This window comes from Oryctolagus cuniculus, chromosome 1, assembly GCF_964237555.1.
Source record: "Oryctolagus cuniculus chromosome 1, mOryCun1.1, whole genome shotgun sequence".
In the NCBI taxonomy this organism is placed as follows: domain Eukaryota; kingdom Metazoa; phylum Chordata; class Mammalia; order Lagomorpha; family Leporidae; genus Oryctolagus; species Oryctolagus cuniculus.
This window is the reverse complement of record NC_091432.1, coordinates 228331246-228356661: the sequence shown is the minus strand read 5'-3', so window position 1 is coordinate 228356661 and position 25416 is coordinate 228331246. Positions and strand designations below refer to the sequence as shown.

Below are 25416 nucleotides of genomic sequence, written 5' to 3'. Positions count from 1 at the left end.
CCCCCCCCCCCCCCCCATCCACAGCCACAGGGCCCTAGGCACACAGCTCAGCGGGGACTTTGAGGCAAAGACACACACGTCGCCCTCCTAGGCACCTGCACGTGATGCAGGGGACGTGGCTCCTGCTGCAGAGGGACGCCCTGTCATGTAGGGGAGACTCGCTTGATGAGACTACAACTCCACGCAGGGCAGCACAGGTTGCAGAAGGGGCCGGCGTCATGGCGGAGCGGGTTAAGCTGCCACCTGTGTCAGCATCCCACGTGGGCACCAGTTCCAGTCCAGGCTGCTCCACTTATGATCCAGCTCCCTGCCAGTGCGCTTGCGAGAGTAGCAGATGGCCCAGGTGCTTGGGCCCCGTCACCCACGTGGGAGACCTGGATGGAGGTCCTGGCTCCTGGCTTCCTCCTGGTCCAGTCTGGCTCTCTGGCCACTGGGGAGTGAACCAGCAGATGGAAGGTCTCTCTACTTCCCTGTCTATAGCTCTGCCTTTCTAATAGTGATAATAATAAAGATGAGGAAGGGTTGGTTCAGCTCTGGGGGTTGGTTGGACAACGGGACAGGAAGCCTTCATAGGCTATTGGTTGTCCAGACTGGGTTTTGAGAGATGCCCAGGAGCCCCCCGACGACACAGGAGTCAGGGCAGTCCAGGCAGAGGGGTGCGTGGCGGGTGGAGGGGCACTGGAGAACCTCTTGTCTGGAGACTAAAGAGAGTAAGGGGGTGACGGGACTCAACCCGGCCGCAGCTCCAGACTCCAGCTTCCTGCTAACTTGGGTCCTGGGAGGCAGCAGTAACGGCTCAGGTCATTGGGTTCCTGCTACCCACGCGGGAGACTTGGACTGCATTCCTGGCTTCTGTTTAGGGCGTGAGCCAGCGAATGAGAGCATTTTCTCAAAAAAAAAATCATACATATATAATTATATTAGATATATATGTAACTTATATATATGCAAACTGAGGGTTTGGGTGGGGCTATGGAACAAGGAAGCGGGGTGGATGAGGAAGGCCCTACCTTGCCCCCCGCAGAGTCCTTGTGATTGATTTGGGGGAGCCCTCGGAAGGCAAGGGGTGGTGGGGGCCACCAGGTGTCCTGCCGGGCTAGCACCTCCTCCTTGCTGCCACTCAGGATCAGCCCTGCACTCCCCTGCACCTGCAGGCGGGGCTCTCGGGTGGCTGAGCTGTTTTCCTGTTGACACCCAGGCCCAGGGGAGCCCTAATGCATCATCACGGCTCCCTCCCGGCCTCCAGAACCCAAAAAGAGTCAGCACCTTGGAAAAGACTCTGGCCAAGTCGCACATCGGGTGGTGGTCATTCCCCAGCAACAGTCCAGGTGCCTCCTCTGAGCAGTCCACTGGGCTGCTCCCAGCCACACCCACTGCGTCCCCGGCCGCCACCACAGCACTCCCCTGCACCTGCAGGCTCTGTCTCCACCAGAGGCAGAGCAGGTGCTAATAAATGCACCTGCCCTGGAGATGAGGCTGTGGCCCGTTGGAGGCCCAAAGCCCCCCCCCCCCCAAGCTGGCATCTCCTATCCTTCCCAGGCCAGGGCACCCCCCCCCCCACACACACACAGAGGGACCAGAGAGACTCACTGGGACCCATTTATTACCAGGAAGACACACGGTAGGGCATGAGAACGCGGGGCAGGTGGGGACGGACAGGTGGATGGGGCCAGAGCCGTGGATCTGCAAGGGTTGGCGGGAGCAGCAGCCCAGGCCCCCACTCCAAGGAGGAGCAGGGGCAGCTAAGCTGTGGGAGGGGAGGTCCAGCCGCATTCTCCCTGGGGTTCCCAGGACGCGGTCTCCAGGCCCTGCTGAGTTGGGAGGGGCCAGGAGAAAAGCCCCCAAGGTCTCCGTCTAGAAACCTGCAAGGAAAGTGTGTCCTCTGGGCTGGGCTGGCGGAGAATCGGCGTGGGGACCCCTGCATGGCGGCGGGGGCTCCGGGAATTGAGGCGGGGGCGGGGGGGGCGGGGCGGGTCTTGGGTGGCAAGCCCAGCCCGAGCGCCTCTGCCTGAGCCCCAGTTGCTCCATCCTAAGAACACCTGCGTGGCCGCACGGCCTGGAGGGCTCTCTGGGCTTTCGGAGGAGCGGAGGCGGGCCCCCGCACTTCTCGCTCGGGCCACCCGGGCGGGTTGCGGGGGTTGGAGGGCCGGACCAGGGTGCAGGTCCGCAGGGTGGGGCCGAGGTAGAAGCCGCTCCGTTGCTACGGGCGGCTCTAGCAACGCACCCATTCAGCAGAGACAAAGGCGCTGTCACTTGGCGCAGAGGCGCCGCCAGCGCTCTTGTTCCCGCAGCCACGCTGCGGGGCGGGGGCGGGGGCGGGGGCGGCTGGGGGGAGGGGCCGCTCAGGCCCCACTCGGTCTCCGGCCGGTGCCTGGCCCTGCGCCCTCCCGACCAGCCTGCAGGGGGCGCCCCAGGCCCGTTTTGCTGAAGGGGAAGCTGCGCTCCAAGGCACTGAGGCACCCGGCATGCGTGGCGGCCGGGCCACACAGCCCCGGGTGCAAATGCGTCCGCGCCTCCCTCGCCACGTTACTACCGCTGTGCGACTGGGGGGGGCTCGCCCCTCTGCGGTCCCTGGATCAGAAGCTGCAGATGTCTGGGCTTAGCTCGGAGCCCGGCCCCAGGTGGAGCTCCAGGAACCCGCTTCTTGCCCCTCAAGGGCGGGTTTGAGGCTGCGCCGGGTTGGTTTACGGTTGGGGGAACCATGGAGCCGGCTTAGCTTCCGCGGCTTTGGCCCCGCCCCAGCAGGGTCCCCAGGCTTGCCCAGCTGCCACAGGTCACCGCATCTTGCTTCAGGCCGGGCAGGAAAGCACTTGTTTCTCACGGGTGTGGGAGGCGGCTCAGACCACCAGGCACCAAGACAGGGGCCCTCCGCGGCGGGAGGCTGGGCTTGGGGGGCACAGGAAGGCAGCACCCCCTCTGGACGGGGTCTCCATCCCTAACTGTGGCCCCTGGGGGGAGCCCCGCCTTTCACGGCTTCTGAAGGAGCCCCATCAGGCCCCACCAAGGGGCACGGTGAGGGGAGGGCCCCTTACACTGTGTCATTCTGCTAGTGGGGCAGACGGGGTGTCCAGGCCCCCAGGGAAGAGGGACCCTTTGAGGTGCCAGCGCTACCTGAAGCCTTGAATGCCGTCAGCTCCACAGCCTAGGGACAGAGAGGGACCATCAGGGGCGGGAGTGGGGAGGGGAGGCCCACTCTTCCCGCTTTCCCAGGGCCCTTGGTGCCCCGCCCCCGGGGTCCTTGGCATTCAGGTGCAGCCAGCAACAATCCCGACATCGACATCGTCAGTCTGGGAACAGATCCCAGGGGATGCCCCCACCCCAGCCCTACCAGAGTCCCTGCGGCTCCCCTGACGCCGCAGGCCACCCCTGCCAGGCCCTTGGCCAAGCCCAGGGGCCACACCCTGTCCGGCCTCACCGGTCTCTCGGGCTCCGCAATGGAGGAGAAGGCTGTGGGGATTCTGGGGCCACGGGTCCCTAGTGGGGGAGAAACCCCGGAGCTGGTGAACTGTGGGGAAACTGAGGCAGGAAGCCCTCTCTCTCTCCCACCCTGGCTACCACGCTATCAAGTACCCTAAGAACCCACTGAAGGTTTACCCAGAGAGGGAGGGCAGCTTGCCTGAGGGCACACAGGAAGGAAGTTGGGACCTCAGACTGGAACCCATTCCACCAGCCCATTCTTCCTGGAGACCCAGAGCAGGTCACCCCGGGCCAGCCCCACCTCTAGCCTGGGCGCCAGGGGCCCTGATCCCTGGTGGAGGCTGTGGGGGACACAGGCCATGGCTAAGTCATGGCCCAAGCCCAAGGCTGCCAGATGTCTTGGGCCTGGGTCTCCCTGTCCCTCAGATGGTCGGATAGGATCTGCCTGTGTGGTGGAGGGGCAGAATGGAGGGAGGGAGGGGCCATACCTCTGAGAGCCACTTGTCTCCGGGGTGGAGCCCAGGCTAAGGGGCTGCCCATTGGAGGGCTGGGCCCCTGGCCGGAGGGGCTGCAGCAGGGCTGAAAGGAGAGGGTGGGGGGCCTGGGGGGGCCTCTTGCCCCTCGGGCCTCGCCTGGCCGCACCGCGAGCGCCTCGGCGGCTGCCTTCTTCCCCATCATCCTCTGCAGGGCGCTGCGCACCTGGGGACCACGTGCAGGTTGGTCTGGGGCCCCCCACTCCCATGGGCCTCCTGCAGTGATGCTCAGATATGGGGGAGCTCCAGCCCTCCCTGCACCCCACCTCCCCACTCACCTCCCCGTTGTAGGCCGAGTAGATCAGGAAGATGTATGGCCCCTAGGGACAAACCCAGCAGATGGGCAGGTGCCGCTTCCTAGGAGCGCCACCTCCCCAGACCCCTCCTTGTGGCTTAGCTTCCTGTCTTGCCTGGAGCCACAGCGCCCCCCAGAGGTCCACAGGCCATGGGCACCCACAGAGATACCCAGAGATGTGCAGACTGAAGGCAAACCCTGTGGTGCGGGGTCTTCCCAGGGGGAGGGCATCGCAAGGCCCGGCAGCCTCTCTGCACCTGCCCCAGCCTCACGGCCTCACAGCCTCAGCGGCCTTCCTGAAGCCCCAAGGCCAAGTCCACGTGCAGGCGCAGGCCCGGGAGTGCCTTCCGACCACGCCTCCGCTGAGCAGCCTTCACCTCTCCGACTCTTCATCTGCACAGTGGGGCCGAGGCCGGTGTGTGCAGGCCCAGGGTGGGAGCTGCGGCAGCGCTGGCTGTCTCCTGCCCACGCGCCCGGTGACCAAGGGGGCCTCGCCACTCACAAAGCGCCATCCCATGCAGGGTCTCCCTCTGCCCTCACAGCAGCCCCGCGGTGGGTGTGTGCACGTGTGGGTGTGCACGCACATGTGGGCTCTTGTCCCTGGGTGCTCACGTGGCATGTAGCTGTTGCCGTCCATGTGTATTGGGTATGTGTGCACCTATGTGTGCATGCACACGTGTGCCCGTGTCTGTGTGTGGAGCCCAGGACGTCTCCGGCTCTGCCTGGGTAATGGAAGAGGCAGCAGCTCCTGCCTTGAGGGTCAGACCGCAGGACCCAGGTCGGGGGCGGGGATTTCTCCAGGCCTCCCAGCCTCCCAGGGCTGACAGCTAGAGCCTATGAGCCCGACTGCTGCCCCGGTGTGTAGGCACCCACAGAAATGAAACCACCTCTCCCAGCCCCCAAGACAGACCCAGGCACCTTCCAGCCCCAGCACCCACCTGTCCTGTTTTTCTGCCTCTGCATCACCTAAACAAAGGCATCTTTCCAAACTCCCACCCAACCGTACCAGCACCTGCCTAACACCCTCTATAGCTCCCGGGTACCTCTGGGACAAAGTCTGAGCTCCTTAAAACAGCTCTGGGGCGCCCGCACGCTCTGGGCTCCACACCTGCTCCTGCCCCATTTCTCACAGGCCTTCCCTCTCCACATCTCCCCTCCATTTGATCCCATCACACTCCTCTGGCTTAAAACATTCTCCTTCCTCTCCCCATGCAGCCGTCAGCTCTTAGCGCTTGGAAGTGCCCGTTCTGCCTCCCGTGAGTGAATTCCCTGCCCCCACGCCGCCCTGACCCTGCCCTGGTGGGTAAGCCTTGACGGCACCGCCCTTGTGTGGTTTCGGGGTCTGTCCCCTGCGCAGCCGAGCTCTCCAAAGGTGGCCGCACTTGGGTTATGGCTCGTCCCAGCCCTCAGACTCACGCAGGAGTTGAATCCCCAGCACCCGGAAGTTCATGGTTTGAAGAAGACGTGAACTCCGTGTGACTCTGGAGTTGAGAGCGGGGCCTTTGCAAAATGATTGGGGTTCGATAAGGTCATGAGAGAGCTCCCCGGGGCCCAATCCTGGTGCAGTGAGAAAGCGGCGAGAGACCAGACGGGTGCCCACGCTGCCTGTCTCCCACGACGTGCAGCCTGCATGGCCTCCGACAGAAGCCAGCGCCCGCAGGGACCCCGTGAGCTTGCACCCGCAGAACCTGCAGTCTTTCAACGCCAGCCTGCCTCGGCCGCTTCGTACAAGGATGGCCGCATCCGTGGCTCCTCTGACCCTGGGCAGGCAGGGCAGCCCCCAGCGGGCAGAGGAGGGGCCGGGCAGAGTGTGCTGAGCCACGGATGGCTCCTTGTGTTCCGGGGACTGAGCCCCCACGCGTGTTACCCCAGTTGAACGCCACTTGATCCCACGAGGTGGGTGGCAATCTGATCCCCTATATTTAGACCTGGAAGCTGAGGCTTGGCCCGGTGTGTCCTGGTCTCAGCAGGGCAAGCGGGAGGCATAGCTGGTTATGGAAATGAGGCTTTGCTCTCCCTCTGCAAAACCCAGTGCAGGCTTTGGGAGGCAAGAAGTCAGTGGAGCCACTCCCAGCCCCTGTAGCCCCGGGCCTGCTGCCCCCTGCTGCCCCCTGCCCAGCTGCCAGCCAAGACAGAGAGTGGGGATTGGCGGTGGAGGGCGGGGAGAGGGGACCCAGGGCGACAGTGGCGTTGTGGGTTGGCGTGTGGCAGAGAGCGTGGAAGACATAGCCTGAGCCTGAGCCCAGGGCGGGCAGAGAGGGCCATGCCACACACAGAGAGGCAGAGGTGGAGAGCAAGATGGGGTGACATGACAGAGACAGAAGGCGAGGAGAGAACGCGAGACGTGGAGAGAGGCCCAGGAGAGCAGGGGCTGGGGCAGGCGGGCGGTGTCAGTGCTAAGTGGGAGAAGGGGGCAGGGAGAGGGAGATGGTGACAGAGCCTGTGAGCCAAGGAGGATCTCCCAGGGGGACAAAGACACGAGACCCCGCGAGGGGAAGGGAGGGTGGCATCGTCCCCGGGGCTGGGTCCCTGCCCACCGGGGAGGTATGGAGAGGGGTGGAGAGCATCAGGGAGCCACCCCTCACCATGGGAGGGCGGCACCAGACAAGGAGCTGTGGTGGTCACCATGGCAACAAGATGCTGCTGCCACCCACCCCACGCTGTGATGACAGGAAAACCCAGCCAGGGTCACGGGTGGCTTCGAGGGCAGGGCTGGAATGGGGCCCCCACCCCATCCCCCATGGCTCAGTGCCGTGCAGGTGTCAGGGAGCTGGACCCCTTGGAACCCCAGCATCCTCCAGCACAGGGCCCCCCCCACCGCTACCCCATCCCCCACAGCTCCCCTTTCTTTCCTCTCTCATTCCACACCTGCCTGGCAGAAGGTGGCTGAGTCCCCCAGGCCCAGGGGAAGAAGGACCCTGGTGACCAATGCCCACCACCCCTGCCCTCCTGGGTGCATCACCTCCCCCCCCCCCAGTGTGAGCAGCTGGCACAGGGGGCGAACAGCAGAAGACACTGCCCAGCGCTCCAAGTGGCCAAGAGCTCGCTGCCTCTCTGGGCCCCAGGCAAAGCAGGTGCTGCCACACCCTGCAGAGTCCCCGTGCACGTCAGAGCCCTGGGACCTGGAGGTACCTGGATGGAATTGAGGCCCACGGCGGCATAGGCCCAGGCCGGGCTCAGGTGCACCAGGGTGCCGACCACCCAGGTCAGGCCCAGGACGGGCAGCAGCACCAGCACTGGCTTCACGGTGGCCCTGTGGGGGGAGGGTGGTGCTCAGGGGCCCAGGGAGGAAATCCTGGGTGGGGGCAGCAGTGCAGGCAGGACCCAGGCTCCGCTGCCCCTCTCAAGGGCCGTGCCTGGGGGGTGGGGCAGAGGCACTGGGACGTGGGACCCCAGCCACCAACCCCTGCTTAAAGAAGCGGGGGCAGCAGCCCAGAGTGAGGGCTGAGGCCAGTGCTGGGGAACGAGGAGCTTGGGATCAAAGGGTCCTCCCCCTCCTCCTCCCCAAGGAGCCCCAGGGGTCCCTGGACTCTTAGGGACTCCCTGGCTTGGGCTGTCCTGCCCCTAGTGTAGGAAGAAAGCCACAGCCCCTTCTCAAGCCAGACATGGCCCTGCAGAGGCCGGAGGGGCTGCTGGCAGGGGTGGAGACCCGGAGCTGCACCCCAAACTTGAACTTTGGGAGACTCCCTGGTTTTGGGGTCTCCTCTCCCTTGTCCCCTCGGAGGCTGTCAGATGGTGAAACCCAGGACAGGGGCCAGTGAGCACACCTGCCTTGCACAGCCTCAGTGGTCATTTCTATACATGGACACGCGTGGGCATGTGTGACACAGAGGTGGGGGACTTGTGCACAGTGCATGCTCAGTGCAGCCTGCTGCCTCTCAACATGGGGGCATGTTGAACGGGCCCCCCGCTCCGTCAGCCTGGGCCTCACCATATCTGGATCTGGAGCCGCTGCTGCAGGCACGGCTGTGGGTTCAGTGTGTGGGCGCGACGGCGGGCACTGGACACGGTGACCAGCACCACGCGGACCAGGATGCAGGTATTGGCCTGGAGACCTGGAGTCAGTGGGTGAAAGGGGGCCCCGTCCCCGGCATGCCCCTCCCCTCTGGGTCCCCGGGCCACCCCGCTCACAGCCAGCACAAACAGCACAGGCCCCACGAAGGCCCAGATGGCGTCCGTGTGCACGCTGAGCCAGCAGTGGCCGGCAGCCACGTAGTCATGGGGGGACACAGCCAGGGTCACGGCCACGATGAGCACAGGCGCGCCTAGGGAAAGAAGTAGCCTCAGGCCATGCCGCCCAGTCCGTTCTCTCCAGGACTCAGCCCCCATGCCCAGGACAGCCGTACGGGGGAGCGCTGGGACGATCCGAGAGCAGGGTTGGGGGCCTGATGCCATCAGGGATTAGTGGAGCCTCGAGTAGTCTGGGAGTGGGGACAGCTGGGACCGGAAGCCGGTGCAGGGCAGGAGGGTGGGCCAAGGCATGGGGTCGACAGCAACACTGGACCTGGGGTGCTGAGGCAGCTGCGGGGGGAGGATTAGGAGGAACTGGTGTTGGGGGACCAGTGTTTGGTGCGGTCATTAACACGTCCCAGTTCAGCGGGGTGCCTGGGTCTGAGTCCTGGTTCTGCTCCGATTCCAGCCTCCAGCTAATGCAGGCCTGGGAGGCACCTGAGTGCCTGCCACACACGTGGGACACCTGGATCGAGCTCCTGGCTCCTGACTTGGGCCCCAACCCTGGCCTGGCCTTTATGGGCATTTGAGGAATAAACCAGTGAATGGGCGCGTGAATTAGAGGTGAATTAGATGGTCTGGCTTATTTGCTGTCCTTAGTGTTTTCATGACCTTCACGGCTCCGTGGGGTGGGCATTGGCCTAGCGGTTAAGTTGCCCGCATCCCAACGGCGGGCTCTGCTCCTGACTCCAGCCCCCTGCTAATGCACACCCGGGGAGGCAGCAGGCGATGGTAAACGGGGAGACCTGAGCGGCGTCCCCAGCTCCTGGTTTTGTCCCTTCGCCTGGCCTGGAGCTGCTGGGGACACTTGGGGTGCAGGCTCTCTCCCTCCCTTGAATGAGTGGGTGAGAACAGGGCTGGGGCAAGTCGGAGGCTGACCCAACTGAGAAAACGGAGCTCGTGGCAGAGGTGGGTGGCGCTGGGTGCTGGGTGGCGGCGGGCGCCGGATGGAGACTGGTGGGTGCCAGGTGGAAATGAGCCAGCACTGGAGGCCGTGGTGGCTTGGCTGAGAACAGCACGGGGGCGGGGGGCAGGGCCTCACCCCAGCCCAGGGCGTAGTAGAACCTCATCCGGGAGCCAGGGCGCATGCTCACAGCTACCACCTTGCTCCACAGCAGTAGTCCCTCCACCAGCATCCAGGAGAAAGCCACCAAGAAGAGGAAGTGCATGGCGGCTGTGACAGCCACACACGCCACCTGTGGGAGGGCGGGGGAGCCCCTGATAAGCTGCGCACCCCCCACCCGGGGTCCCCCCCGCCCCGCCCCGGGGCCTGGCAATCACAACCCAAAGAGGCGTCCGCGAGCGAGATCTCTGCACTGGCCCTGAGCATACGCACCCCCTGCCGGCTGCCCACCTGGCTGGCCTGTGCCCACTCGCTGGCCATGAGGAAGCCTTCGGCCGAGGCCAGGGAGAAGGTCAGGTTCTTGTGGACTGTGGTCCGCTCCGACGTGGGCACCCTGGCACGCAGAGCAGCGGTTGGCCAGAGGCCCACCCGGGCTCCACCCCACTTGGGTCCACAGTGGCTGGGCCAAGGGAGGCAGGCGGGCGGCTCCACCGGGGGCCTCGACGCGGGAGGCGGGGTGGGTGCTCCTCACCCGGCCGCCAGGAAGAGCAGGAAGCTGGTGGTGAGGGCGCAGAAGGACACGCCGCAGCCCACAAACGACACCGTCCGCAGCAGCGAGTCCTCCTCGGGGCCTCTCTGCGGGGCCGGACCGGAAGCAGTGGGCGCCCTGCCCCGGCGCAGCACAGCTCCCCCTGCCCACCTCACTCCCCCAGAACCACCCATGGAGGCCCCCCGGTCTCCTCCAGGCTTCCCTTCCCCTCCGGGGCCGCTCCTGGCCATGTCCCCTGACCCGGTACCTACCCGCTCCTCACTCGATCTCCAGCCGGGACCGACCCCTCACCCCACATCCCACCTGACCCCACTCCCTGTCTGTGCCCTCTCGGTGCCCAGTGCCTCCGCTCTGTTTGGTACTCTTGAGCCGCGGTTCGGGGCCCTGTGACAAGCCGGCCGCCCACGCCTCCCGCCCTTGCTCCTGGGCTGGCGGCCGTCGCCCCTCCCCCACCGCCCTCGCCGGCTCACCTGGGCATCCCACACCTGCAGCAGGACGGCAAAGCTGGTGCTGTGGTTGCAGAAGCAGGCGGTGGAGTCGGGGTACAGGGCAGTCACGGAGCAGCCCCGGGTGGCCCAGGAGCCCCCTGCGTCTTGGCTGGAGGGGGTGGGGAAGGAAAGGGCTTTCATGGGGGGTGGGGGACGAGGAACCTCGTCCCTCGAGCCTGGGCCGTCACTGGCTTGCCTCTAGCCAGCTACGCGACCTCGGCCTCAGTTTCCCGTCTTGTCAGCTGCGCTCAGCCTTCTCAGGACGGCAGGAGGCCAGGGCAGACAGCAGGGCCGCCTCTTAAGGACTGAGTACTATGACTGATGCCACCCAGGGCAGGGGACAGGGCTAATCCCGGGCCTCCTCTGCCCTTCAAAGTTCCCAGCGGCCTGCCAGGGTCACACGGAACTCGCAGTCGGCACCTGTCTCTTCCCAGGCACCTCACAGTGAGTGCCGCCTCCCTCACACACCTCCATTGACAGGGAGCTCACTACCTTCCGAGTAACGCGCTCTCCTGCTGCAGCCTGTCCTGGGGGTGAGACCCAGTGACCAGGGGCGCACGGCACGGTGAGTGCTGACCCCCCTCAAGCAGGGCAGGCGGCCCGGCAGTGGAGACTCACCCAGGGCTGAAGTTCCAGAAAGCACAGACCGGCTCCACCAGCCTCTGAGGGGAGGCCTAGGGCGGGAGACAGGACAGGTGTGTGAGCTGGGCGGGGGGTGTGAGGCCCCGGGGGAAGCGGGAGGCAGAAGGAGGCCAGCTGAGCGCCTGCTGTCCCATGCACGCCAGGGAGGCACCGGGACCCACTGATGGCCACCGCGGCGGGGGTTAAAGAGGGCTCTGCACCTGGGCAGACCCCCAGCGGGCCCCTCTCCACTGCTGGGGAAAGACCTCAGTGATCTGCCGCCCAGCGGGTGAGAAGCTGACTAACAGGATGCATGGTGGGGCCACTTTGTAAAGAATGAAAGTCATTTGCTTGTGCACACACACACACACGCACACACATGCACACACATGTACAACATATACAACACACATGTACACATGCACATCCAAACCCAAACATGGACACATGCACACATACACACATGTACATAAATGGTCACGTGCACACAGACATACACAGTGCACATATACACCCATGCATGTACTCAGACACAAATACACACATACGTGCACACACATATGAGGTCTGGGGGCAAATCATAATGCAGTCCACACTGGCTGCTTCTGGGTTTGGACCGTTGTAGTGCACGTGTGAGTTTTTGTAAACAAACGATGCCAACAATATAATTTCATACAACGTCATTAAGGCTGGAGACAGAACAGGGGAGGTGGCCTGAGCCTGGCATTTGGTCCCAACCGGGGAGGGCAACAGCAGGCACTTCCATGCCCTTCACGGTGGCGGATCTTCTTAGCCACTGAGGAGACAGGTACGAAGTCGCATGATTTCAGACGAGGAAGGTAGGCTCAGAGACGGGAGGTCACCTGCCCTACATCACACAGCATGGCGCTGAGACCGGGTCCTGGCTGAGCCAGCTGTCTGGCCCTTCCGCAGGTGTGGGCTTGGGTGGAGTGAAGTGTATTCACTCGCTCATTCATGTTTTTCCTGGGCCTCAAGTGCATACTGCATGGGGTGCTGGGAACACAAAACCAGCCCTTCAGATGCCCAAGCAAGGAGCTGGAACTCCATCCATGCCTCCTACGTGGGTGGCAGGAACCCAGCTCCCTGAATCGTCCCTGCTGTCTCCTAAGGTGCGCGTGAGCAGGAGGCTGGGATCAGGAGCTGGCACTGGGGACTGAACCCAGGTGCCCTGGTGTCTCAACCACTAGGCCAGACACCCGCCTCGGCTCTATACTTTACAAATGAGTGACGATGACACCACTGGTGACATTTACTGTTGGTACAGACTAAAACACAAATGTAGCCGGACACCCAAAGGTCACAAAGCTGTCTCTGCCTGGAGCCCCAACAAGGGACCAGTCTCCAGGGGGAGAGAGGAGGGGCTGGGCACGGTTGGGGTGAATGGAGGCGCCCTGCAGTCTCTGGCTGAGTGGCTGGGAGAGGGCCTCGCAGCAGCTGGACCACACCCTGGAGTGTGGCGGCTCAGGCCTGGGCCCCAGCAGCTGGGATGGGGTGGCAGCAAGGGGACGGCGGTGACCCCGCATGCAGACCCCCGCAGGGGCACGGAGAGCACTGGGCTTGCACGGCTCAGCCCGCGGAGCAAGGCCTGGGGGTTGCTGAAGGAAAGACTTTCGCAGGCATCAGAGGCCAAGAACAGGCCAGGAGGGCGTGGCCAGACCTTCGCAGAGGCTTTTTCTAGGGGCGGGGCTTTCCGTCTTCTTCCTCCCCTTCTGTATGTCCCAAACATGTCGCACGCAATAAGCAGTACGTTCCTTTCATTTACTTTTTATATTAACGTATTTAAACCATAGTGTATAAATGCAGCATGAATAGTTCTTTAAAAAATAGAAACAAAATTGGTAAACTTCCAGCAAGACTTGTCAAGAGTAAAAAAAGAAATCACTTTAAATCTTAGAAATCTTAGGAGGAGAATGATGGAATAGAATAAACAGCTTTGGGGCTAGCGCTGTGGCATAGTGTGTTAAGCTGCTGTCTGCAGTGCTGGCATCCATATGGGCGCTGGTTCAAGTCCTGGCTGCTCCACTTCTGATCCAGTTCTCTGCTAATGCACCTGGGAAAGCAGCGGAAGATGGCCCAAGTGCTTGGGCCCCTGCACCCATGTGGGAGACCCAGAGGAAGCTCTTGGCTTTGGCCTGGCCCAGTGCTGGTCATTGCAGCCTTTGGGGTAGTGAACCAGCAGATGGAAGATCTCTCTCTCTCTCTCTCTCTCTCTTTCTCTCTCTCTCTCTGTGTCTTTCAAATAAATAAATAAATATTTTTAAAAAGTTAATAAACAGCTTTAAGCCAGGAATTTGATAAACTACATGAAATGGACAAGTTCTTTCAAAGGCATAAGTTAACAAAACGTGTCAAGAAGAAAAACAAACACACCCAAATCACTGATATCAACTCAAGAAACAGAACTCAGAATTTAAAATCTTTCCACAAAGGAAGCGCAGGCCCAGATGACCACTGGCAAAGGCTCGCAAAGGCTCACGGGGACAAGGGAGCACTTCCCGGCTCATGTCACGGGGCCCGCGTTAACCTAATGCCCAAAGCAGAGGGCGACATTAGGAGAAGACTTCACATTATTCAGGGACACAAACACAAAAGTTATTCACAAAATATCTGAAACCGAATCCCACAATGCATAGAAAATGCAATACACCAAACCCAAGCAGGGCTGACACCAGGAATCCAAAGCAGGTTTAATGTTTGAAATCAACCGGCGGAATTCACCTATCTTCTCAGATTAACAGATTGTGCCACTGTGGAAGAAACGTTTGGCAAGACTCAATAACCGTCCATGACAAACTAGGAAGAGAAGGGAACTTAATGGGAGAAAGGGCTCCCACAAAGATCCACAGCCAACACCACGCCGAACCAGAGACCTAGCCAACGCGACAAGGCCAGAGAGGACACACGACACGGGTGGGAGAGGAGACAGCGCGACAGCCTCCACGTGCAGACAAGCGGATCGCGTGTGTGGGAGACCCCAGGATGTTAGGGGGCTGCTGGGAGTGCCGGGCCGGGAGCGGAACAGGACGCGGCATCAATGCTCGGACGTCAACTGCGTTACGTAAGTTGGAAATGAGCAGGTTAACACTGCACCGGGAAAATACGAGCATTTACAACAACATCCAAAACTACGGGATCCTTAGGGATGCACTTAACACAAGCCTCCTCAGGACCTATGCCCCGACCTATACACGATCACCGAGAGAAATTCTAGGGAACCTAGGACAGAGGGACATGTGTGTCCTCTCTCTCTCTGCCTCTCCTTCTCCCTCTGTGTAACTCCGACTTTCAAATAAATAAATAAATCTTAAAAAAAAAAGTCTTCCATCTGCTGGTTCACTCCCCAAATAGCCGCAACAGCTGGAGCTGGGCTGATCTGAAGCCAGGAGCCAGGAGCTTCTTCCAGGTTTCCAACATGGGCGCAGAGGCCCAAGTGCTTGGGCCATCCTCTACTGCTGTCCCAGGCCACAGCAGAAAGCTGGATTGGAGGGCCAGCACTGTGGCTCAGCAGGTTAATCCCCTGGCCTGAAGCACCAGCATCCCCTATGGGCGCTAGTTCTAGTCCTGGCTGTTCCTCTTCTGATCCAGCTCTCTGCTATGGCCTTGGAAAGTAGAAGATGGCGCAAGTCCTTGGGCCCCTGCGCCCGCATAGGAAGAAGCTCCTGGCTCCTGGCTTTAGGTTGGCTCAGCTCCAGCCATTGTGGCCATCTGGGGAGTGAACCAGCAGTTGGAAGACCTCTCTCTCTCTCTCTCTCTCTCTCTCTCTCTACCTTTACCTCTCTGTAACTCTGCCTTTCAAACAAATAAATAAATCTTTTTTTATTTTTTATTTTTTTTATTTGACAGGCAGAGTGGACAGTGAGAGAGAGAGACAGAGAGAAAGGTCTTCCTTTGCCGTTGGTTCACCCTCCAATGGCCGCCGCGGCCGGCGTGCTGCGGCCGGCGCACCGCGCTGATCCGATGGCAGGAGCCAGGAGCCAGGTGCTTCTCCTGGTCTCCCATGGGGTGCAGGGCCCAAGCACCTGGGCCATCCTCCACTGCACTCCCTGGTCACAGCAGAGGGCTGGCCTGGAAGAGGGGCAACCGGGACAGAATCCGGCGCCCCGACCGGGACTAGAACCCGGTGTGCCGGCACCACAAGGTGGAGGATTAGCCTAGTGAGCCGCGGCGCCGGCCTACAAATAAATAAATCTTAAAAAGAAAGAAAGAGAGAAATCCTATGCCCTCAAGAAGAGCTGTGCACGCGTGTTTCCAGCAGGCGTATTCATAACTGCCGGAACTGAAAACAGTGGGGTCTCCGTCAACAGGTCCCTGCGACACAACCGATCGTGGCACCGAGGAGTGGAACGCGCCGGGCGGTGCAGAGGAGTCCCCTGGTGGGTAAGGCTCCCGAACACCACCAGAGGGCCAGCAGCAGATCTCAACACGTCCGTGCGGTTCCGTTTCTGTGCAACTCCAGGAAAGACAGACATTCTGTAGCCACGGAAAGCAGAGCGGTGACGTCCTGGGAGACCGCTCTGGGAGAGGCACCAAGAAGCCTCTGCAGCGCGCGGAACTGTTCACACCTTGCCCAGGGCTACGCACAGGTCAACCCGCACGGGGGGGCACTGAGAAGGGCAGTAACTGAGGATGCCGATGTCTACAGTTGGCCCTCCGTATCTGCAGGTGTCCCATCTGTGCAGTCAACCGACCACAGATGGAAAACATTCCGGGAATACAAGATGCATGTGTATTGCAACGTGTAGACTTTGTTGTTGTCACGACTCCTTTTAAACAATGCAGTTTGGCCCAGTATTCACATAGCACTGATACTGCATTAGGTGGCATTATTACTGGAACCCGGGAATGACTGTGGGGGTGTAACCATGGGCAAATGCCGCACCATCCGATGGAAAAGACTTGGGCGGCTGCAGATTGTGGCTATCCGTGATGGGGTCCTGGGGCCTCTCCCCCTCGGACGCCCACGGTTGGCTGCATACCTCGCTGAAGTTTCTGGAAAGTCTCAGGGGACAGACAAGCGAGTGCAGCCGCGTGTGTGCTCCGAATTACTGGTTATGAGCAAAGGAGACTTTTGCTTCCTCTGAAATGCTCCAATGTGCAAAGGCGGAAGGGGTTTGTGTATTCCGTGGAATGAAATCAAACCACACGACATGAGGATTTTCCCCTTCAGCTGATAGAGAAGGAAACACCTATCCCACTCTGAACTTCTGCCCACTCTTCCACATCCAGCTCTCGGGGGGGTTGTGGGACAGTCCCTGCCTGATGGGCACGAGGCTGTCTTTATCCCTCTGAAGTACGTGGTGAGTGTGAACGCTTCCTGTGCACGCCCTTCCGGGTCTGCCCAGTGGGCTCGTGTGCATCGAGTCACAGAGACCCAGAAAGAAAGCCCGGCTCCCACCACCTCCCTCAAGCTCCAGGGAAGAAGGCAGCTCCAGGAGGGAGTGAATGCTGCTTGCGTAGTGCCCCGGGCGTGGGTAAGTGTGCACCAACCCACTTCCCGCCCATCCCCTGGGAAGATGGGGACCATTTCTGAATATTTTTCTCCAACATTTTTTTAGAACTTGGTTGTCCAACAAGAAAACACAAGTGGTGAGGTTGGGGGATGTTAGGAAGCAAACCAAACCAGGATAAGTGTACCAGGGTGGCTTTTCCCAAACGGGGACCCCGTACCTGGGCCTGGTGCTGCAGGTGAAAGGTCACGGCCGTGCTGACCTCGCCGGCAGCGTCCCGCACCTCAGAGGAGATGACCGCTGAGCCGACCTGGGTGCTCTGGGACCTGTGGGGAGAAGGGGAGCCGACGGGGCGAGGTCGTCCATGGCTGGCTCATCTCATGCAGACCCCCGGGAGACCCCAGCGACAGCCCCGTCTGGGACTCAGGGCGCCTGGGCGCCAGTCTTGCCTCGGGACTTGCTGATAGCTTGGGTAAGCTGTGCTCCCTGCCTGAGTCTCAACACGGAGCCAGGACCCCAGGCAAGGGAGCGCCACGTTCCCAGCCACACTGCCCAGGTGGCAGTTCCAGAAGGTGGTGGTGGGGTGCCGAGAGGGGGTGAGAGCAGGGCTGCGAGGGACAGATTGGTCACTAGCAGGGGGACCCTGGGAGAGGGCGGAGGCCCAGCCTTTCCCTGGGAAGGGGTGCAGGCCCTCAGCAACCTGCGGGGGCACCCACTCACCTCTGCACCGCGCTCGCCTGGCCCGTGCTGGTGGGGGCCTGGCGCTCGAGGCCAGACTCCCCGAGGGTGTACAGCAAGATGCTCGAGGTGAACCAGCTGTGGATCATGGTGACCCCAGCGAGGCCTGGATGAAAGGAGGGGACCCCAGACCCACCTGATGACGAGCTGGCTCCTGTGGTAAGGCTCTCCCCGTGTTACAGATAGGGAAACTGAGGCTCGGAGAGGTCTAGTGACTCTCCTAGGATGGCACAGCCAGTAAGCTGCACCACCATCATCCCATGCGCTTAAACTCACGGCTCCAAATCTCCTTGCCTAATCCAGCCACCCTTGCGCACATTCAAGGCTGGGGCCTACCTCTCCCCGCCCCCGACTTCTGTTGTGGACACTAGAGGGTGTCAGGGCTGAGGTGTGACTGGATCCCGATAGGCCCCAGCCACGCCCTCCCCCTCACCCACCTTTCCCACAGAGCCGCCTCACTTCACCCGCTGGGATGAGGATGTGTCCGGGCCCCTCTGGATGGCCACCGGGCATGGTGAACACATAGTCCCTGGGGCCGGCCTCCTCCAAGCGCAGGCTCCGCACCTCCAGGCCTGGGATGAAATGGGGCTGGGGGCTGCACCTCCAGAGGGAGGTCTTGGAGCTGAGCGGCCCAGGTGGCAGGGTCTGGGCCCTTCCCCACCCCATCACAGGTCCAGCCACCTGCCCAGGGCCAGGGGTGGGGGCATGGCCACCAGGTCTTGGACACCTATGTGTCACCAGAAGGCAGGTGGCACCTGGAGGACACATGCGTGGGCCTGAATTCCCACCAGGGCCGCTCCTTGCTCTGTCTACACTCACTGAGTCTGACCTTGGGCCTGGCCTGAGAGGCAGAGATGAATCAGAGCAGCCCTGGCACGCCTGGAGCATCAGGTGGAGGAAGACCACTCCTTATGTAATGATCACAAATACAATGGAAATAAAACCTACTTCAAGGCGCTGCAGGGACCGGGGAGGGAGGAACTGACTGTCAGGACAGAGTTAAAGCTGGGAAGGCATCCCCAAGGAGGCGAGGCTCAGTAGGGTTCTGCAGGACCTACAGGAGTTTGCTAGGAGATGGTGGGAGGAAGAGCACTTTTTTTTTTTTTTTTTTGACAGGCAGAGTGGACAGTGAGAGAGAGAGACAGAGAGAAAGGTCTTCCTTTGCCGTTGGTTCACCCCCCAATGGCTGCTGCAGCTGGTGCACTGCGGCTGGCACACCACGCTGATCCGAAGCCAGGAGCCAGGTGCTTCCTCCTGGTCTCCCATGCAGGTGCAGGGCCCAAGCACTTGGGCCATCCTCCACTGCACTCCCGGGCCACAGCAGAGAGCTGGCCTGGAAGAGGGGCAACCGGGACAGAATCCGGCACCCCGACAGGGACTAGAACCCGGGATGCCGGTGCCGCAGGCGGAGGATTAGCCTAGTGACCTGCGGCGCCAGCTGGAAGAGCATTCTTGATGGAAAGCACAGCATGGCAAAGGCAGAAACGGGGCAGAGCATCTGCGGAAGTGCAGAGGTGTCTGGGGCCTGCTGGGCGGGCGGGTAGGGGCAGGCTCACCGGCATGGCGGTGCTGGATGTGCACCCCGGGCTGCTCGGGGGTCAGCACAGTGCTCAGCAGCGGTGCAAGGTGCTGCACGCTCGCCACCAGGACCATAGGACCGCCGACCACCTGGCAGGAAGCCACGTCTCAGCTCTCTCCCCTCCCACACGCCGCTGCCCTGACCAGGGCTAACAGACTCTCCCCGCTGCAGATCCCGGGTCTCCAAGCTGGCAGGGGCAGCCCTGCCTGCTGCAGCCTCCTGTGCCTTTGTCACCCAGGAAGCCTTTGGCGCTCTGTGCCGGCCGGCTCCTTGGCCAGCCGGAGCCGCCGCAGAGGGCTGGCCCAGGCCGCCCCACTTCTTCACTCTGGCTCAGGGCTGGACCTGTAACAGGTGCTCAGATTTTTAGATACCAGAAGAAAAGCTATATGGGGGATGACAGTGGGGAAGGGGGGAGAACATGCACTAATAGGACACCTTCTGTATGCCGTGCAAGCCACCCTATTCACTCATCAGCTCCCTGCTATTGCCTTAGCAAGACAGGTGTGATAATTCCACACTCCCCAGGGGAGAAATCAGGGTTCAGAGTCCGGTGTGAAACAGGTTACTATGGCGCCTCTGGTCCCTAATCAAATGCGGGCTTGCACACTTCTCAGGGTGGGGAGCTCACCACCTGTCCAGATGAAGCAGCGTCCCGGGTGGCGGCGGCCCATCTCTACACCTTGGTCTCCGTTCTGACCCTGAGGCCACAGGGGGCCTCTGCCTGCTCCTTCACCCAAGAGGCAAAGTCCGTGGCCTCTGGTTCCCTCCCTGCTCTGGACTGACCTTCCCAGGCCTGCCGGCACCTCCGCCAGGGTGAGGCCCCTACATACGCTGCCTTTCCTGCTCTCCGGAGCGCCTGGGCCGCATGCTGGGCCTGAGCAGATTCTGAGACACACAGAGGCCCTTACGGGTTAGTGGCTCTTAACCATTGTTGGCTGTGGTTCAAGTGCAGTTCTGAGTGGAAGTTCCACGCGTGAAGCAGACAAAAGAGGAGCTTCCCTGGATGGCTGGAGAGCTGGGCCCCGAGACGCACACCCACTTGCCCACAGCTCCACAAGCCGGAACCCCGGGCCCCGGCCCAGCCAGCCCTGCGGGCCTCACCTTGTGGACGGCCAGCCAGGCACCAGCCGAGCGCTCCTCCAGGATCAGGCTGGCCACAGACATGACACCCCGGCCCAGCCGCTCCCAGGGCTCCAGCAAGGGCTCCGGCTCACCGGCTCCCAGGGCCACCGCCCTCCTCAGGAAGCGCAAGACCGCCAGCAGCGCAGCTGGCCCCAGCGGAGCCGCCTCCTCTGCCAGGACTCTCTCCAGGATGCCCAGGAAGCTGAAGGCCTCGGCCAGGGACAGGGCCCCGTGGGCTCCGGAGAGGGGGTCCGGGAGGAGCTGCGGGCAGAGGAGCCGCTGACTGCTGGTCTGGCTGCCAGGAGGAGATTCCCCCAGGGTCTCCTTGGGGACAGCAGGCAAACTAGCCACAAGCCCCCAGCTCTCCAAGTAGGAGGCAGGACCAACCCTCATCGCTGCAGACACAGCAGGTGAGTGGCCCCCTTGTGGGGGCAGAAACTGGGGAGAGGGCTCACCACAGTGGCATTGGCCAAGGCATTGACTCGGCGGATAAAGTCCTGGCCGGGCCATGACCGGGCGGCCTGCAGCTGCCGGTAGGTCTCTGCAAAGGACAGCACAGCTGGCTGGCCCCGGGCATGCCCTTGCACAGCGGGCCCAGCCAGCCAGCGACCCCCCTCCACCACGGGCAGCCCAGGGGCAGATCGGCACTTGAAAGCGCCTGTCGCCTCCCATCTGTGTTCTAGATGGGGTAACTGAGGCACAGAACGGCAAAATCGTTTGCCCCAGGACCCACAGCTGGGATCCCCGCCCCCCCGGGGGGGTGTGTGTGTGTGGTCTCACTGCCCTATGACCCAGACTCCATGGAGACGCCGAAGCTTCCAGAAGATTCTGAATCCCCAGATCTGCCGACCACTCACTCCCCGCTCGGTGTGCGTGGCTTACAGGGGCCGCCACTCCAGCAGAGCCAGGAGCACAACCAGGGCGCACCTGTCCCATAGCAGCAGAGGAAGGGCCGCGGCTGCAGGCAGAACTCGGAGCCCTCCGCGCGGGTTCCTGGGTTCCACGTGGGGCACTCCTCTGAGGGCACTGGCGGGGTAGGGGAGGTGTCAGGGTCACACCCTGGCTTCCTCGTGGTACCATGAATCAGCCACACTCGATGGGGACCCAGGACGCAGGCCCTGGCTTTAAGGCGCGAGGTGAGACCTAGGTGAGCAGCCCCACGGCCAATACTTTGGGGCAAGACTGGACAATGGACCCGCCCAGCACGCAGGCTGTGAAGTCCAGAGACAGTGTTAGGGAACCATGGGTGGGCTCTGGTGGGCCGTACCGGGACAGAGCAGGCGCAGCCGCACGGCAGGCAGCAGAGCCGGCGTGACGTCCAGGGCAGCCGGGTCCCAGCGGAAAAGCAGGCCACCTGGAGGCGGTGCACAGGCCTGTGCCCTGCGCAGCTGCGAGGGGCTCAGCGCCCGGGCCCACAGGTGGAAGTCGGTGAGGTTGCCGCTGAAGGCGTCCCGTGCCGAGAAGCCGCCGCCCAGGGAGTCCTGATCCTGGCCCAGCACCAGGACGCCGCCGGGCGGCACTGGGCGGCCCGCGGCCAACCCCCGCGCCCCAGCGCGCAGCCGCCCGTCGGCGAACAGCACCCAACTCCCGCCGCGCTGTTCCCACGTGGCGCACACGTGGTGCCAGCGGCCGTCGGCGCGGAAGGCGGCACGGAAGGGCGCGTGGTGGCCGCGCACGACGAGCGCCGCGCGCACGACACCGCCGGGCTCGGCGAAGGCGCGCAGCTGCAGCGCGTTGGGCAGCGCGGGCGCGGCGAGCGAGAAGAGCGCGGCGGCGGCGGACGAGGTCGCGTCCCACTGCACGTGCGCGCACGCCGTCAGCGCCGCCAGCGCCGGCAGGGCCGTCCGCAGCCGCGCCGCGCGCTCTGCCGAGCGCTCGCCGAACACCAGCGCCGCCGCGCTGCGCACACCTGCGGGGACAAGCGGGCCCGGCCTCAGCTCCTCAGCCGTGCGCCCCGACCTCTCTCCGTTTGGGCGCAGCTGCGAGGCCCCTCCTCTCGAGGAGGAAGAAATGGGAGTTCTGTTCCCCCTCCCCAGAGGCTCCACCCCTGCTTTCCGTCCACGTCCACGGCCCGGGAACTCAGCTGGAGATGTGGTAGGGTGCGATCTGGGCTCCCACCTGGGACGGCCGCAGCACCCCGCCCCCACACTCACGCCTCTGCGGGGGCCTCCGGCGATCAGCCTCTCTTTGCGCCGCCCAGACCGTGTCGCGCAGCCGTGCAGCAAGAATCCTCTCTGGGGGCACCAGTGGCAGGTGGCCAAACCGCTGCTCACAGAACTCCTGGGCCTGCCACCAGCTCAGCCGCTGCCCCGGGAACCTGCACACCCCCTCTGCGGTCTCCACCACCTCTCCGGGGGCCACGGGGGCTGGAGAGTATTAGGAGAGGGGCTGTGGCACAGCGTGTGTGGCATGTGCCCCCTTGGAAGTGGTCAGGGCTGAGGTCTTGGGGCTGGGAGTCATCTGGGCTGGGCTCCCTGCCACGCTCCATGGCTTGGTGAATCGTTTCCCTAGCAGAGCGTGGCCATTGTCTACACAGCAGGCACGCCCCCGACAGAATGAAACTTTTGGCCCAGAGCCTGGTATATAGGGAGAGGGGCTTGAACAGAGTGTCACTTCCTCCTGTCCTGTGCCACCTGGGCCACAGGCTGGCTAAGCTGGGGAAGAGGGCAGCCTCCTGGGTGGTCCCTTACACCAACCTGCGGCCCGAGGGTTCCTTGATCCAGCCGGGGAGCTGGAGGGGGTCCCAGAGAGACTCCTGATCTGAGAGAGAAGACAGTGGGGGGCTGGTTTAGGTGCCCCCGGCCACCGTGTGTGCAGTTAGTGCATGCCTACTGTGTGCAGCAGGGGGTGCTGCAGGCTCTGCAGTCAGTGTGATCTTGGACAGGTCCCTTCACGGGCCTGAGGGGGAGCAAGAAGCAAACTGGAGAGCGAATGTAGCAGGGGCGGCACCTGAAGAGGCTTGTGTTCTTTAGCTACACCAGGGTTATCTGGTGTAAGCTTTGCACTGACCTCACAATGTGGGGTGGCCACTTGGAACCCTAGCAATTTGAGCTCTCCCAGCAGCCCCCCTCCCAGAGGCTCCGGTACCAGGAAGAAGAGCAGGCAGAAGCAGCAGTGGGCCATCTGGACACGGCAGGGGCAGGAGAGGGACAGCAGGCCTGGCCACTGTGCACTGAGGAAGGAGGGGAGAACATGACAGCAGCTTAGCGTTCTGCGTTGCTGCCGGCGTGGACGCCTGCAGGGTCACTGTACCCTCTGCTTGGTTCCCCACTTCCCTGGGCTGGGAGCCGACCAGCAGGCTGGGAGCCCAGGATGCGGTGGCCCACCCACCAAGGATGACCTTTACTGGCACAAAGGGATGGTCTCCAGGAGCCCCTTGAGGACTGTGGCTGAAAACCACTGTTGCCCTGGTTCGTGTGGGAGGAAGGTAGGGCAGCAGCCAGCTCCTGGCCAGAGAGGGCCGGAGCAGAGCTCAGTGGGGAGGCATAGCTCAGGGCTGGAGGGGCTTCCCTGTGTTCTTTTGGGGTTCCCAGCTTGACACTCAAGGCACTGGGTCATCTGTCCCACCTTCCCCCCACTCCCCAAGCTGTGTCCCTTGCCAGGCATCCCAGAGCTGTGCCCGCGCTCTCCCTCCCGCCCTCTCTGGCCCCTCCTCTGAGATCAGCTTGCCATCACTTCATCTACCTGACCCTGACGGTGGGTCCACCACAGCCGGGTGCTGTCCTAAGCTGCGGACACTCTCAGCGAGTTGATTTAGGGGTCACTCCTGCAGTGATCCCTGGGGGTGTCTCTGGCCCTGGCTGGCCACTAGTGGGTCTCAGAAAACCCCAACTCCAGCCAGCCAGTCTCTTGCCAGCTGGGAGTCTGGAGCCATCACACGGATCATTCGCATCTTCCCCTCTTCCAGATAAAGCAGGAAACTCAAACTCACAACACCCAGCAGGATCGCAGGAGCACACGTTTTGGGCTCTGAGAAGCACCTTTTGATTGTCAGCTCCCACCCCGCCCCGGGAGCACCCAACCTTCAGCCTCACAGGGGTGGGGAATCTTAGGGGCCTGGTACAGGGATGAAGGGTGCCTCACATGTGCGCAGATGGTATGGGCTCAATAAAAGCTCATTCCCTCACCCCTTGTTCACACCTGTCTCCATTTGCATCCTCGGATCCCTGGCACCTGCCTTCCTAGCTCCCCAAACACGCATGGATACCCCCCTAGAAAGATGCTAGGTTGGGCCACCACTGTGGGCACCCCCTGCTCCTAGGCCAACAGGGCCAGTTCAGAAACGGTCCCCTTCGCACTCTCATTCCTCCCCTCTTCCCAGCCCCCGTGCTCACCCGCTTTGCCTGGTGCCTGGAGCCGGTTCTGGGTCTGTGAGGCGTCTGCAGGCTCCCAAGTAGCCAAGACCCGACCGGACCCAGGCAGGCGGGGCGTTGGGGGCGGTGCTTGGAGACCCCGCCCCCAACCCCTCGCCTGCTAGGCTCAGAGCTCCAGGCTCCTGGCTTGGCTGGGAAGGGCCCGTGGTCACGGCCTCCCCCATCTACGACGCGGGTACAGGGGGCTACGTTGCAAGACTTGGATACCAAGTAAATTTGGGGAGATGAAGCAGCCTTGGGCGTGGCAGTCCCACGCAGGCCAGGGCACGCCCTGCATGGGCTCTTCGCGGGTCTCCCCCTCTCCACCGCGGGGTCGGGGGGAGCTTTTGGGGACTTCCAGGTGAGGACCGAGGCCCAGGGAGACAGCTGGCCAGCAGTGGGGTCTGACCTTGAACCCTAGTTTCTGGGTCTTCATCCAAGCCTCCAAACCATAAGGGAGTGGGGGCTTGCTGAGGGTGGGGGGAGTTGAGTGAGGCGAGGCCCGCAAGGGGGTGGCGCCCAGGGACAGAGGGTATGCCTTGCTAGCCTAGCCACACGGATTCCTGCTTGGGAGGGGACAGGGCAAAACTTTGGGGTTGGTAGGTCTACATCGATGCTGACTCTGACCTGAGGCCCTGTACTCAATTTCTCTGAACCTCAGTTTCCCCATTTGTAGCATGCAGATGATAAATACAAGACTCGGGATTGCTGTGAGAGCTAAATGCCTTTGACTTTAACGGGTACAAAGCATAGCTGTGGTGCTTGGCACACGGTCCGTGTAGCGTTCTTGCCAAACTTGATGGACACGTTAACAATAACCTTCTGGCCATTACACTTGCCCTTGGAAGAGGAAAAGCAGGAGGAGAGAGGTGAGGGTCCCAGAATGCCACCCCGCAGTGTCGCTCTGGGCTTGAGCGTTTTCAGGAGAGGAATTAGGGGCTAAGAGATCCTCACCTGAAG

At 62.4% G+C, this 25416-nt stretch overlaps 1 protein-coding gene across 3 annotated transcripts; it reads right to left on the bottom strand.

Moving 5' to 3' along the window:
* Positions 1–1591: 1591 nt before the first annotated feature.
* ADGRD2 (adhesion G protein-coupled receptor D2) lies at positions 1592–24480 on the bottom strand. Of its 3 annotated transcripts, none has more exons than XM_070066518.1 (25): positions 24439–24480; positions 23192–23276; positions 22801–22864; positions 22258–22470; positions 21372–22013; positions 21032–21130; positions 20560–20645; positions 20084–20365; positions 18960–19071; positions 17841–17975; positions 17386–17509; positions 16886–16991; positions 11195–11250; positions 10559–10685; positions 10071–10174; positions 9830–9932; positions 9518–9671; positions 8377–8510; positions 8177–8292; positions 7378–7498; positions 4229–4270; positions 3906–4116; positions 3416–3474; positions 3033–3142; positions 1592–1862 (listed from the first exon to the last, which is right to left on the bottom strand). In XM_070066518.1, the coding sequence occupies exons 2-24, from the start codon at positions 23225–23227 to the stop codon at positions 3047–3049; spliced, it is 3222 nt and encodes a 1073-aa protein (XP_069922619.1). In that variant the 5' UTR covers positions 23228–23276; positions 24439–24480; the 3' UTR covers positions 1592–1862; positions 3033–3046. The 3 variants fall into 3 exon arrangements, with proteins under 3 accessions (XP_069922619.1, XP_069922625.1, XP_069922613.1); XM_070066524.1 differs by having other exon boundaries at positions 3112–3142; XM_070066512.1 differs by lacking the exon at positions 1592–1862 and having other exon boundaries at positions 2327–3142.
* Between the last annotated feature and the right edge of the window lie 936 nt (positions 24481–25416).